This window comes from Erinaceus europaeus, chromosome 12 (assembly GCF_950295315.1).
Source record: "Erinaceus europaeus chromosome 12, mEriEur2.1, whole genome shotgun sequence".
NCBI classification, from domain to species: Eukaryota; Metazoa; Chordata; class Mammalia; order Eulipotyphla; family Erinaceidae; genus Erinaceus; species Erinaceus europaeus.
Window position 1 is genome coordinate 38,355,291 of NC_080173.1, and position 13,768 is coordinate 38,369,058.

General features: G+C 44.0%; 1 protein-coding gene and 1 long non-coding RNA gene across 5 annotated transcripts in view; both read right to left on the reverse strand.

Moving 5' to 3' along the window:
• The window catches only part of PIGL (phosphatidylinositol glycan anchor biosynthesis class L), a 66,945-nt gene that overhangs the window by 49,710 nt on the left and 3,467 nt on the right, over window positions 1-13,768 (reverse strand). For all 4 annotated transcript variants that reach the window (XM_016189597.2, XM_060203162.1, XM_007526167.3 and 1 more), the window contains exon 2: window positions 12,660-12,759. In XM_016189597.2, the coding sequence (XP_016045083.1) occupies window positions 12,660-12,759 (100 nt within the window). The remainder of the gene's footprint in view (window positions 1-12,659; window positions 12,760-13,768) is intronic.
• On the reverse strand, window positions 4,178-9,013 carry LOC132541886 (uncharacterized). Its single transcript, XR_009552987.1, has 2 exons — window positions 8,474-9,013; window positions 4,178-4,625 (listed from the first exon to the last, which is right to left on the reverse strand). It is a non-coding gene; the product is annotated as an uncharacterized LOC132541886 (long non-coding RNA).

Genomic DNA, 13,768 nt, shown 5'->3' on the forward strand with positions numbered 1-13,768 from the left:
ACCAACATATATAAAGAGCTTGCCAGACTCAACAACAAGACAACAAATAACCCCATCCAAAAATGGGGGGAGGACTTAGACAAAATATTCACCACAGAAGAGATCCAAAAGGCTGAGAAACACATGAAAAAATGCTCCAAGTCTCTGATTGTCAGAGAAATGCAAATCAAGACAACAATGAGATATCACTTCACTCCTGTGAGAATGTCATACATCAGAAAAGGTAACAGCAGCAAATGCTGGAGAGGGTGTGGGGTCAAAGGAACCCTCCTGCACTGCTGGTGGGAATGCAAATTGGTCCAACCTCTGTGGAGAACAGTCTGGAGAACTCTCAGAAGGCTAGAAATGGACCTACCCTATGACCCTGCAATTCCCCTCCTGGGGATATATCCTAAGGAACCCAACACACCTATCCAAAAAGATCTGTGTACACATATGTTCTTGGCAGCACAATTTGTAATAGCCAAAACCTGGAAGCAACCCAGGTGTCCAACAACAGATGAGTGGCTGAGCAAGTTGTGGTATATATACACAATGGAATACTACTCAGCTGTAAAAAATGGTGACTTCACCGTTTTCAGCCGATCTTGGATGGACCTTGAAAAAATCATGTTGAGTGAAATAAGTCAGAAACTGAAGGATGAATATGGGATGATCTCACTCTCAGACCGAAGTTGAAAAACAAGATTAGAAAAGAAAACACAAGTTGAACCTGAAATGGAATTGGAGTATTACACCAAAGTAAAAGACTCTGGGGTGGGTGGGTGGATGGGGAGAATACAGGTCCATGAAAGATGATGAATGACATAGTGGGGGTTGTATTGTTAAATGGGAATCTGGGGAATGTTATGCATGTACAAACTATTGTATTTACTGTTGAATGTAAAACATTAATTCCCCAATAAAGAAATAAATTATTTAAAAAAAAAAAGAAAAAAGAAAAAGAAGGGAGTCGGTGGTAGCTCAGTGGGTTAAGCACACGTGGCGCAAAGCACAAGGACCGGTGTAAGGATCCCCGGCTTCCTACCTGCAGGGGTGTCAATTCACAGGCAGTGAAGCAGGTCTGCAGGTGTCTATCTTTCTCTCTCCCGTCTGTCTTCCCCTCCTCTCTCCATTTCTCTCTCCTATCTAACAATGACAACATCAATAACAGTAATAATAACTACAACAACAATAAAAAACAAGGGCAACAAAAGGAAAAATAAATAAATATTAAAAAAAAAGAAATTATTCCTAAGAGGGAAATGTTATTTACAATTATCTTCTATTAGTAATACCTCCTATTCATATAAGCTATATTATAAGCTCTGAATGTTTTCAAATGCACCATTTACTGTAATGCTATTGATGATTATAAGCTTTGATTATAATCTTAAGTTAATGAATTGCATTCAAATATTAAAGTACATAAAATAAAAGGAAAAAAATGAAATTATTAGAAATTAAATGTATATAGCAAATATATATACATCTACCAGGGCCAGGGGCCAATCTCATGATTTCGGCCTTTGGTCCATGCCCTGTGGACAATGCCATGGTCATTGACAGAAGCCATCACTAAGGGGGTGAGATAACAAACCTCTCACCAGATGGGAAAGTCTGAGATACTGCCCTTGCACAGAAGCTCTAGCTGTATGGTTCTGATGCTCCTGTGCCAGTGTTTCTGTCAGCTCACTGGTGGGCAGGGTGAAAGGAGGTTACGTAAATACTCTCAAGCCCTAGGCTCTGAAGTCCCAGGTTCAATCCCTAACCCTCTCACCCCCCATACCACCATGAACTAGAGCTGATCAGTGCTCTAGGGAAAAGAAAAAAAAGAGACATCTGCAACACTGCTCCACTGTTCATGAAGCTTCTCCACTGCAGGTGAGGACTGGGGGCTTGAACCCAGATCCCTGGGCACAGTAATGTCTGTACTCAGCCAGATGTGCCAATGTGCCACCATCTGGCCCCTATATATTTATTTAATACAGCACCAGGGAAAAAATATCAAGCCCATTCAATGTGTGACATCACTGGGCAACCTCCCTAGTCAATTTATTTAAGATAGAAAGAGAAGGGAGGGAGAGACACACAGAGAAGAGAGACACCACAACAACATTCCATCATCCAAGGAGTTTCCTCCTGATACTGTCCATGGTGCTGCCACATGGTGCCAGGGCTCAAACCCAGGCCCTCATGTACAGGGTGTGACCATTTAGTGAATGAGCCAACTCCCAGCCCCAGTTAATTACTGTTAACCTAAGTTTAAATTTAACCAGGACTTTATCTGGTAACCCTACTTAGGGCATCTATACCTTTATTATTATTTTTTTCCTTTCTTTTTTTTGCCTCTAGGGTTTTCACTGGGTTCAGTGCTGGCACTACGAATCCACCACTACCAGCAGTCATTTTTTTCCTTTTTTTTTTTCTTCACATTTTATTCCATAGGACTGAGAGAAATTGATAGGGAAGGGGGAGGAAGAGAGGGAGAGTAGTCCAGGAGGTGGGGCAGTAGATAAAGCATTGGACACTCTCAGGCATGAGGTCCTGAGTGTGATCCTCAGCAGCAATATACCAGAATGATGTCTGTTCCTCTCTCTCCTCCTATTTATCTCATTACTAAGTAAATAAATAAAATCAGGGCTAGGTGGTGGTGCACCTGGTTAAGTGCACACATTACAGTGCACAAGGACATGATTTCAAGCCCCTGGTCCCCACCTGCAGAGGGAAAGCTTCACGAGTGGTGAAGCAAGGCTGTAGGTGTCTCTCTGCGTCTCTCCCTTCCTAGTCACCTCTCCCCTCTTGATTTCTGGCTGTCTCTATCTAATAAATAAATAAATAAATATAATTTAAAATAAATAAAATCTTTAAAAAGAGAGAGGGAAGTCGGGCGGTAGCGCAGCAGGTTAAGCACAGGTGGCACAAAGTGCAAGGACCAGCATAAGGATCCCGGTTCAAGCCTCTGGCTCCCCACCTGCAGGGGAGATGCTTCACAGGTGGTGAAGCATGTCTACAGGTGTCTGTCTTTCTCTCCCCCCTCTGCCTTCCCCTCCTCTCTCCATTTCTCTGTCCTATCCAGCAGCAACAACAACAATAACTACAACAATAAAACAAAGGCAACAAAAGGGAATCAATAAATAAATAAATAGAGGGAGAGAGATAGACACCTGCAGACCTGCCTCATTGCTCATGAAGCATTCCTCCCCCCTGCTGGTGGGGAGCAGGGGCTTGAACCCGGGTTCTTGTGCATAGTACTATGTGCCCTTAACCAGGTGTGCCACTGCCCCCCAAAGACTTTTTATTTCTTTTCTTCTTTCTTCCTTAACTTTCTTCCTTTCTCTCTCCCTCTCTCTCTCTCTTTTTTTTTACAATTTTTTTTTTAATTTTTAAAAATTATTTTTATTTATTTATTGGATAGAGACATCCAGAAACCTACAGGAAGTGGGGCAGTGGAGAGGGAGAGAGACAGAGAGACACCTGCAACACTATTTAACCACTTTTTGTAGTTTCCCTCCACGGGTGGAGACTGAGAGCTTGAACCCAGGTCCTTGTGCATTGTCTGTAATATGTGTGCTCAACCAGGTGTGCCACTATTCAGCCCCAATTATCCTGTTTATTGAGCCACAAAATATTAGTTGTGTCTGGCCCTGCACTGGGTTTGAACCCAACTTCATGCTCTTGAAGATTGAAGTGAACCTGCTCTTTGCCTTCCTGTGCATCTAGTGACCTCCCCACTTGGCTCCTGGACAACTCTACACTGTCACCTGTCTCCTGGGACTTTGAAATTCCTTGTGGTCCCAGCCTGGAACAGCGTGCCTCTGTGCAGGTATGGCCACCACTTCTCTACCATCTACCTTCATGTATTGGGCTGGAAGTGGCTAGGGGTCCCTCCTCCCCTGCTTTTTGCAGTTACAGATCCCATAGGGAGTATGTCTCCTCCAAATGTGCATGGAGGAACAGCTGACATCCATGAAAGTCCCTCCCAATAGGTGCTATTCCTGTCTACCTTATTGTCCCCTCTCCCAGGGCAATGTTCCTCCATAAGACAGTAGCAGGTGTTGTGGCAAGGGAGCTGACGTAGTAGATGAAACATGAGACTCTCAAGCATGAGGTCCTAAATTCAATCCTTAGCACCTTATGTGCCAGAGTGATGCTCTGGTTCTCTCCCCATTAATAAAATAACAGTAATAGTAATAAGTTATTTTTAAAAATTTATTTTATTTTACCTTTTGTTGCCCTTTTTAACTGTTGTTGTAGTTATTATTGTTGTTACTGATTTTGTTATTAGATAGGACAGAGAAATGGAGAGAGGAGGGGAAGACAGAGAGGGGGAGAGAAAGATAGACACCTGTAGACCTGCTTCATTGCCTGTGCTTGAAGCGACTCTCCTACAGGTGGGAAGCCGGGGGCTCAAACTGGGATCCTTATGCTGGTCCTTGCGCTTTGTGCCACATGTGTTTAACCCGCTGCGCTAGCGCCTGACTCCCAATAATTTATTTTAAAAAGCATGGGAAATATAGAAAAATGTAGAGAATGGGAGGGGTAGATAGCATAATGGTTATGTAAAGAGACTCTCATGCCTGAGTCTCTGAAGTCCCAGGTTCAATCCTCCACACCACCATTAGACAGGGCTGCTCTGCATTGCTCTGGTAAAAAAAAAAAAAATGTAAAGAAGGCAGTGCTTTTCAAAATTCAGCATTATATTATGATCATCTCCCTGGGTTTGCATAGAGAATATGTGGTTTAATATTCTGGACCACACACAACTATATAACCTACTACTACATCAAGATTGCTACCAATTTATTACTACTATAAATATGGAAATGGGAAATAGCTCACCTCACAGAGCATACCCTTTACCAGGCATAAGGATCCAGGTTTGAGCCCCTACAACCTGGGAGCAGCATGCAAATAGAGAAGCTTCACAAGCATTGAAGTAGTGCACTGTTGTCTTTTCTTCTCTTTTTAGCTCTCCCTCTCTATTTTTCACCTCCTCCCCCCACCTCCCATGAAGGGAAGAGTTCACTGGGAGCAGTAGAATCTTGCAGGCACAAAGCCCCCCCCCCCCAGGGGGATGCTGCAATGAATAGCACAATACAGACACCTTGAATTCTATTATTGCAGTATAGGCCACCCCCTCCCCATCCCGTTTTATTTCTTTTGCACTACTAGCCCTGTCATGCTACTTAAGGTCCAGTTTCTCCTTAGCTCCCAGAACAGTCTGCCTTTGAAGTAACATCGAAGCAGTTTTCAGTTTCCACATAATCATGCCAGATCAGCTCAACCCATGTCAGTCTCCTTTCCTGACTGCTGTCATAGGAAACTCTGTCCTTTATGCTTTTGGGGAGCCTGGGGGGCCCCTGCCTTGTTCTTGCCAACTGGGACTGGAACCGTGCCCTGGAGCCTCGGCCTAGTCACTTCTTTGTGTCTCTGCTGAAAAGGACCACAAAGGACTTTCTTTTCATCTTCCACAATGAGGGGCTGCGTAGTCAGATGCATGCAGGCAGCCAATGTAGTCTTTTTTTGGAGTTTGTGAGGAAAGGACAGAGGGGTTCATTTCCAGAATGACTCCAGCTGTCTCAGACTCTGCCTCTGTGAGGCTTCCCTTTTACTGCTTGATTTGCATGCAGTTGTTGGAAAACACAAAGACTCTAGAAACTGCTAGCAGGCTGGGCTCATTTATGTTTCCTTGTAGATACCATGGAATATTACCTTGTTTAGTTAAAACTGGTGTGGAAAAGTCTTGAGCTTTTTAATGCCAAATTGATGAAATGAAATATTTATTTATTTTATGGTGCTGAAACCATAGGAGCATGGAGTCTGTATAGATTGGCAAAAGAAAAGATGTGTAGGAAAACCCTTCCAAGCCAAAGTACTCATTTAGAACTTTACAGAGGGTTAACAATAATATGCAAGTCAAGGATCCAGACTGTCTAAGGGAAGGAAAAACAACCTTACTTCAGTCTAATCAGTTGGTTTAAGGAAACAAAAGTGAGATAAGGGGCTTGGGATGCATAAGTGTACTTAAAGTTCTTCCAGACAAGCCTATTCACAGGAAAGAAACTCAGTATAAGTGGGGCTATTCATTTACTCAACAAAAATGTATGGGGTAACTATAATGTAGTAAAGAGTATGACAGAGGTTTAAAGAAATACAGCTTCCCTGCCCAGCCGTTGTCTCCGCGTCTCTGTTACCCACCCGTGAAGCTAGCCTGCCCGGCTAGAGCCGCCAAATTTTAACAACAAATGGCGCCCAACGTGGGGCTGGCCTGTGCATCTCTCAGATAAGTAAAGACAATTTGGCTACTTATGCACTATGGCCTTCTCTTCTGCTTGTGAAGAGATCTCCAAAGGGCTCTGCTCTTTCTTCACGAGACTGTTTTGCTGTTTCTGGAACATTATCTCTGGACCACTTTGTGGTTTCCACTCACTCGGGTGAACTCAGAACAGCCAGCAGGAATAGCCAGCGGGCGGAAGGCGAGGCGCAGAGCTGCTGTTTCCACCTGGTTAAACAGCCAGCCAGCCGGCTGCGCCCAGACAACCCCGTGCACCGCGCCCGCAGCCCCGCAGCCCGCAGGAGGCCGACGCCAGCACACAAGAGCCCCAAGAGCCCGACACCAGCATGCAGGAGGCTGACGCCAACACACAAGAGCCCGATGCCAGCACGCTGGAGCCCGATGCCAACACGCTGGAGCCTGATTCCACCACGCAGGAGCCCGATGCCAGCACGCAGGCCAGCCCACAGGAGCCGGCTCTCCACCGCGTGGCGCAGGGCACTAGACGCGTGATCCTTCCATGCTGCTCGGCCACTGCGAGCAGGGCAGCAGACATGGCAGGGCCATGGGGCAGGGCCGCGGCAGCCTATCATGGCCGCCACCCCTGGGCACCTAGGCCCACGCCTTCTACAAAACTGGCCCGCCTGCCCTCTTGCTATGAATTCTGGAACGATCCCAGACCTCCCGGATCCCCGGGCTCCCTGCTGAAACTGGACACACGAGATCTCCAGCTGCCGGTCCAGTCTGAAGGCAGACAAGCTGGAGTACGCAGAGATTTGTGCAGAGATCGCAACCTGCAATTTCTAGAAGTGAAGCTGCGTGAGAAGCCACCTCCAGATGGTGAACCCCCCCCCCAACAACTAAGACAGTACAGATTTAAATTCGTGTTTAAAATGACATGTCTTCGTAACAAAGGTTTTTCTCCTTGTGTATTAATGACCATGTTTATGTATATGTTTAAAGTTTGATAAACAGTAACTTTAAGGCTAAATTCTTACTAGACAAAGTTAAATGAAAAAGGTTTTCAACGTAATTCTCATAAAGATAAAATTAACTTACATTTAGAGTCTAGGTAAAAATTAGTTAACAATCAATATATTTTAACTAAGTTGGTCTAAACAAAAGGTTAAATAGACTTGTTGATATATAAAACTCTCCATTACCTTCTCTATTAGAAATGGTAGATCGCACAATGGCTATGCTAATTATTCTCATGCCTGAGGTTTTCTTTCCTGACTCCATCTTGAATGGGTGTAACAAAAGGTTAAAAAGATGTTGTTGCTATGTAAAAGTCTCAAATTCCTTCTCTATTAAAAATATGCTAATAACAAGTTTTGTTTCATAGTAAGTAAATTGCAGCCAGCTGCCTTTGGGACCCTAGGCCGTTCCCTGCCCCCATGCAAATGCCCGTCGAGACAAGTAGCCCCCCAGAGGCAAAAAATGTTTTTTTTTAAGCTGATAAAGTTTAGCCCACAGAGGCAGATATGGCCCCCTCAGGCCTTCCCTTGGCAACACGCTTGTTCTTGTTACTTGCTTACATGTTTCTCCATGTTTGTGCCAGTTTCTTTTTTAAAAATGCCTGTATGATATATGTTTCTGTTCACCCCACACCCTTGATACTATAGTCATTTAGTTAAAAAGAAAAGGGGGAATTGTTGTATGCTTTACATTGGGTTGTTCTAGATCTCCCCCGCCAAGAGAATTGGATCAGTCCAGTTAGTTTTCGCGGGCCTGCTTGGCCCCGCCCCTAGGAACCCCGCCAGAGTTCCAGGGTTCCTGAGTGCCAGAGTTTCAGAGTTGGAGAGTTAGAGAGGGTTCCTGAGTTCCTGAGTTACAGAGTAAGAGAGAGTTCCACAGTTGGAGAGTTGAAGAGTTCCAGAGTTCTGGAGTTGGAGAGGGACAGAGTGAGAGAGAGTGCTTGCGCCGCCGCAAAGAGACAGCAGAGTTCTGTTTGGTGATTAGTTTGGTTTAGTTTATGAATCGTTGTTCCTGAATAAAGAAATACAGCTTCCCTGCCCAGCCGTTGTCTCCGCGTCTCTGTTACCCGCCCGTGAAGCTAGCCCGCCTGGCTAGAGCCGCCGAATTTTAACAACAGAGGTTGGAGATATAAGAATGAAACAGGCTGGGACTCTGGCTGTAGCACAGCGGGTTAAGCGCATGTGGTGCAAAGCACAAGGACCAGTGTAAAGATCCTGGTTCGAGCCCCCAGCTCCCTACCTGCATGGGAGTCATTTCACAAGCGGTGAAGCAGGTCTGCAGGTGTCTATCTTTCTCTCCCCGTCTCTTGTCGTCCCCTCCTCTCTCCATTTCTCTCTGTGCTATCCAACAACGACAACAATAATAACTACAACAATAAAACAGCAAGGGCAACAAAAGGGAATAAATAAATAAATAAAAATTTAAAAAGAATGAAACAGGCTTATGGCCTAGAGTAAAAAAAGAAGAAAAAAAATGTGGAGAAGCTAAGAGCTTACCAGGTAGAATACAAATTTTGCTATGTGTAAGGACCTGGGTTCAAGCCCCTACTCATTACATGGGAGTATCTGCATGGAGGGAGGGGAACTTCATAAGTGGTAGAACAGTGTTGGGGTGTCTTTCTTTGTTTCAATATTTATTTATTTAACAGAGACAGATATCAACAAGGAATTGGCTGAGAGGGAGAGAGAACTTGCAACACTGCTTAACTACTTGTGAAGTGGGAATGGGAGGGTTTGAACCCAGGTCCTTATATATGTGCTCAAAGAAGTGCACTGCCACACTCCTTACCTTATCTTTCTGTCTCTCTGCTTTCTGTATCTCTGTCTCTCACCTTCTACCTAAAAAAAAAAAAGGAATAATGAGACAGGATCCAACAAAAGTGCCTCAAATCTGGAATAGTGCCAAAGTCTAAAGTAGTCTTTGAAAAAAAAAAAATAATAAAGTAGTCTTTGAGCTGAGGTTGGAAGGTTGAGTCAGAATCTGTTAGAGGGATAGAGTAAGGGTGTTGGGATGTAAAAAGCATCTAGAGAGAAAGATCTGCACAGGCAAAGGTGCAGATGCATATAATGCATTTTGTCTGAAGTCTAGCTTAAATGTGAGACCAGAGAGATAGCGGAAGAAATAGGAAGGCAGGTGCCTATTAGCATAGCACCTGGGATTGCTTCACAAGCGGTGAAGCAGGTCTGCAGGAGTCTATCTTTCTCTCCCCTACTCTGTCTACCCCTCCTCTCTCGATTTCTCTCTGTCCTAGTCCTATTCAATAAGATGGAAAAAATGACCTCCAGGAGCAGTGGATTTGTAGTGCTGGCACTGAGCCTTAGCAATAAACTTGGAGGCAAAAACAAACAAAAACTTATCTGAGGTTCCAGAGTCCCAGATTCAATCCCCACCCCCTAACACCCACCACCACAATACACCAGAGCAGACCGGTCCTTTGATAAAAATCCAACCAATTGGGAGTCGGGCAGTAGCGCAGTGGGTTAAGTGCAAGTGGCAGTGGGTTAAGTGCAAGTGGTGCAAAGCGCAAGGACTAGTGTAAGGATCCTGGTTCCAGTCCCTGGCTCCCCATCTGCAGGGCAGTCGCTTCACAAGCGGTGAAGCAGGTCTGCAGGTGTTTTTCTTTCTCCCTCTCTGTATTCCTCTCCTCTCTCCATTTCTCTCTACAATGACAACAATAATAACTACAATAATAAAACAAGTGCAACAAAAGGGAATAAATAATAAAAATTTTTAAAAATCTAACCAATCAACCAACCAACCAAGGATGGAAAAACAATTCAGGCAACCCCATGGAAAAGGCAAACAAACAAATTCAGAATGGTTAACAATCCATATGATAAGCAACCCAGTTTTTTCAGCATCAGTAATAAGGTGTGGAAGGGAAGGAAAAATAAAGCCAGACAACTATAATGTGTGGAACTTGTTTAGAATTGGATTTGGACAAACCAGATGCAAAAAATGTATATTTGAACTTCTTGAAATTTTAACATGGAGGGGCCGGGTAGTAGGTAGCGCACCTGTTTAAGCGTGCACATTACTGTGCACAAGGACCCAGTTTCAAGCCCCTGGTCCCCACCTGCAGGGGGTGAGACTACAGGTTCCTCTCTGCTTCTTTCCTTCTCTATCTCCTCCTTCTCCTCTCTCAATTTCTGTTTTTATCCAGTAATCAATCAATACATACAGACATCAAAAAAAGAAATTTTAAAATGGACTGGGTATCCGAGGATACCAAGGAGTATTTGCATTTATTTTATTTATTTTTAATTTAATTTATTTATTATTGGATAGAGACAGAGAAACTGAGAGGAGAGGGGGAGATAGAAACCTGCAGCCCTGCTTCACACTTGTGAAGCTTTTCCCCCTGCAGGTGGGGACCAGAGGCTAGAACCTAGGTCTTTGCATACTGTAATGTATGCACTTAACCAGGTATGCCACCACCCAGACCCCCTTTTATTTATTTTGTTAGGTGTGATAAACGTATGTGGTCATGTGAAACAATGTCCATATCATTAACAGATGCAGACTTAGGTATGGAGGGGTGAAATAATAGCTTGATCGGGAGTTGGGCTGTAGCCCAGCGGGTTAAGCGCAGGTGGCACAAAGCACAAGGACCGGCGTAAAGATCCCAGTTTGAGCCCTGGCTCCCCACCTGCAGGGAAGTGGTTTCACAAGCGGTGAAGCAGGTCTGCAGGTGTCTATCTTTCTCTCCTCCTCTCTGTCTTCCCCCTCCTCTCTCCATTTCTCTCTGTCCTATCCAACAATGATGACAACAATAATAACTACAACAATAAAACAACAAGGGCAACAAAAGGGAATAAATAAAATAAATATTTTAAAAAGCCTGGTCTCTGGTCTTTTTTTAAAACTATTCCACACAGGGTCCTGGTGGTGGTACAACTGCTAGAGCACACAATTTACCATGCATGAAGACCCAGGTTTGAGTCTCCAGTCCCTTTTTGCAAGGGGATGCGTCACAAGCAGTAGAGCAGGCTGCAGACTCTTTCTCTCTTCCCTACTCTTGCCAATTCTGTCTTTATCATAATTAAAAATAAAACAAGATATTCCACACAATGATTTCATAGGGACAAGTTTAGTACCATTGATTACTGTTGGAGTTTGGTAATAGGCATACTGGGATTCATGATTCAGTTCACTGTACTCTGTGTGTCTTTGGAATTTTATAACACACACACATCAGAATATTGGTCATTTCTGGCTTGTGGCGGTGGTGGTGGTACTGGTGGGGGAAGGGATTGAACCTGGGACTGTAGAGCCTCAGGCATGAACATCTTTTGCATAACCATTAAGCTGTCTCCACCCTGCATAATAAAATTTTAAAAGACTGCAAGTAGTTATGTTAACACATAAAATATGAATAGCAGTAAAACGTTTATTTTTATGGGAATCGGGTGTTAGAACATCGGGTTAAGCGCATGTGGTGACATGCGAAGCGCGAGGACCGGCGTAAGGATCCCAGTTCGAACCCCTGGCTCCCCACCTGCAGGGGAGTCGCTTCACAGGTAGTGAAACAGGTCTGCAGGTGTCTTTCTCTCCCTTCTCTGTCTTCCCCTCCTCTCTCCATTTCTCTGTCCTATCCAACAACGACATCAACAACAACTACAACAACAATAAAAAACAACAAGGGTGGGAGTCGGGTGGTAGCGCAGCAGGTTAAGCGCAAGTGGCGCAAAGCTCAAGGACCCCGTAAGGATCCCGGTTTGAGCCCCCGGCTCCCCACCTGCAGGGGAGTCGCTTCACTGGCGGTGAAGCAGGTCTGCAGGTGTCTATCTTTCTCTCCCCCTCTCTGTCTTCCCCTCCTCTCTCCATTTCTCTCTGTCCTATCCAACAACGACGACATCAATAATAACTACAACAACAAAACAACAAAGACAACAAAAGGGAATAAATAAATAAATATTTAAAAAAATAAAAAACAAGGGTAACAAAAGGGAAAATAAATAAATATAAAAAATTAAAATCTTCCTTTAAAATGTATTTTTATTACTGTCATGTAAAAACAAATGTGGGAGTCAGGTGGTAGCCCAGCGGGTTAAGCGCATGTGGCGCAAAGTGCAAGGGCTGGCTTAAGGATCCCCACCTGCAGGGGAGTCGCTTCACAAGTGGTGAAGCAGGTCTGCAGGTGTCTTTCTCTTCCCCTCTTTGTCTTTCCCTCCTCTCACCATTTCTCTGTCGTTATCCAACAATGACATCAATAACAACAACAATAACCACAACAATAAAACAACCAGGGCAACAAAAGGGAATAAACACATAAATATTAAAATAAGTAAAAACAAATGTGAAACTATTTTAAGTAGACTTCTCAAAGATGTTCTTATCCACCCACATTAGTTTTTTTGTGTCTTGAGTATAGTGTTGCACACTTAGTACTGATGAATTTCTACACTGTTAAAAAATAAATTACCTGTTGTCAATAACCATTACTCTGGAGGGTGGAATCCCCAAAACATCACAGCTCTGCAAAAGTTCTTTCTTACGATTCTCTCCTTGATTGTAGTAATTTCCTGAGGATAACAAATATACAGTGGTAGATGTCTCAAGAGTGAGCTCTAACTATTCACTTATTCTTAGTCCCTTCCTTCCTTTTTTGATGGTAGTAGGATTAAACCTGGAACCTGCCTTCAATGCTTCAGGCAAGAAAATCTTTTGCATTTTCATAGTCATTAATTAATTAACCAGAGCAGGTGTCTTGCACCGAAGTAAAGGAGGGGGAACGGGGACGGGGGGAAGGAAGCAGTCAGGTCCTGAAACATGATGGCGGAGGAGGACCTAGGTAGGTTAGTGTTATGTAGAAAACTGAGAAATGTTACACATGTACCAACTACTGTATCTTACTGTCAACTGTAAACCATTAATCTCCCAATAAAGAAAAAAATTGGGGGCCAGGCGGTAGCGCACTGGGTTAAGTGCACACAGTGTGAAGCACCAAGGACCCATGTAAAGATCCTGGTTCAAGTCTCCAGGCTCATGTGCAGGGTGTGTGTGTGTGTGTGGGGGGTTTGCTTCACAAGTAGTGAAGCACCACTGCAGGTGTCTTTCTCTCCCCCTTTCTCAATTTCTCTTTCTTTTATCCAGCAGCAGCAGCAGCAGCAACAACAACAATGAAAAAAGATGGCTACTAGGAGCAGTGGTTTCCTAGTGCAGGCGATAACCCTGGAGGCAAAAAAAAAAATTACCAGAGCAGTTTTGGTTTATGATGGTGGTGAGGATTAGACCTGGGACCTTGGAGCGTCAGGCATGAGTCTGTTTGTGTAATCATTATGCTATCTCCCCTGCCTAGTTCATCTTGTCCCCTAAATGATTTAAACCCACCACAGTTTGTAGTTATGATAAAATGTTGAAGAAGAAAAAAAATAATACTGAGATTTATTCTCTGATGTTTCTGTGACCAACACATTTTTTTTTTTTTTACTAGAGCACTGCTCAGCTCTGGTTTATGGTGGTATGGAGGATTGGACCTGGGACTTTGGGGAGCAGGGGGGTGGCACACCCAGTTAAGTGCAAATAATACCA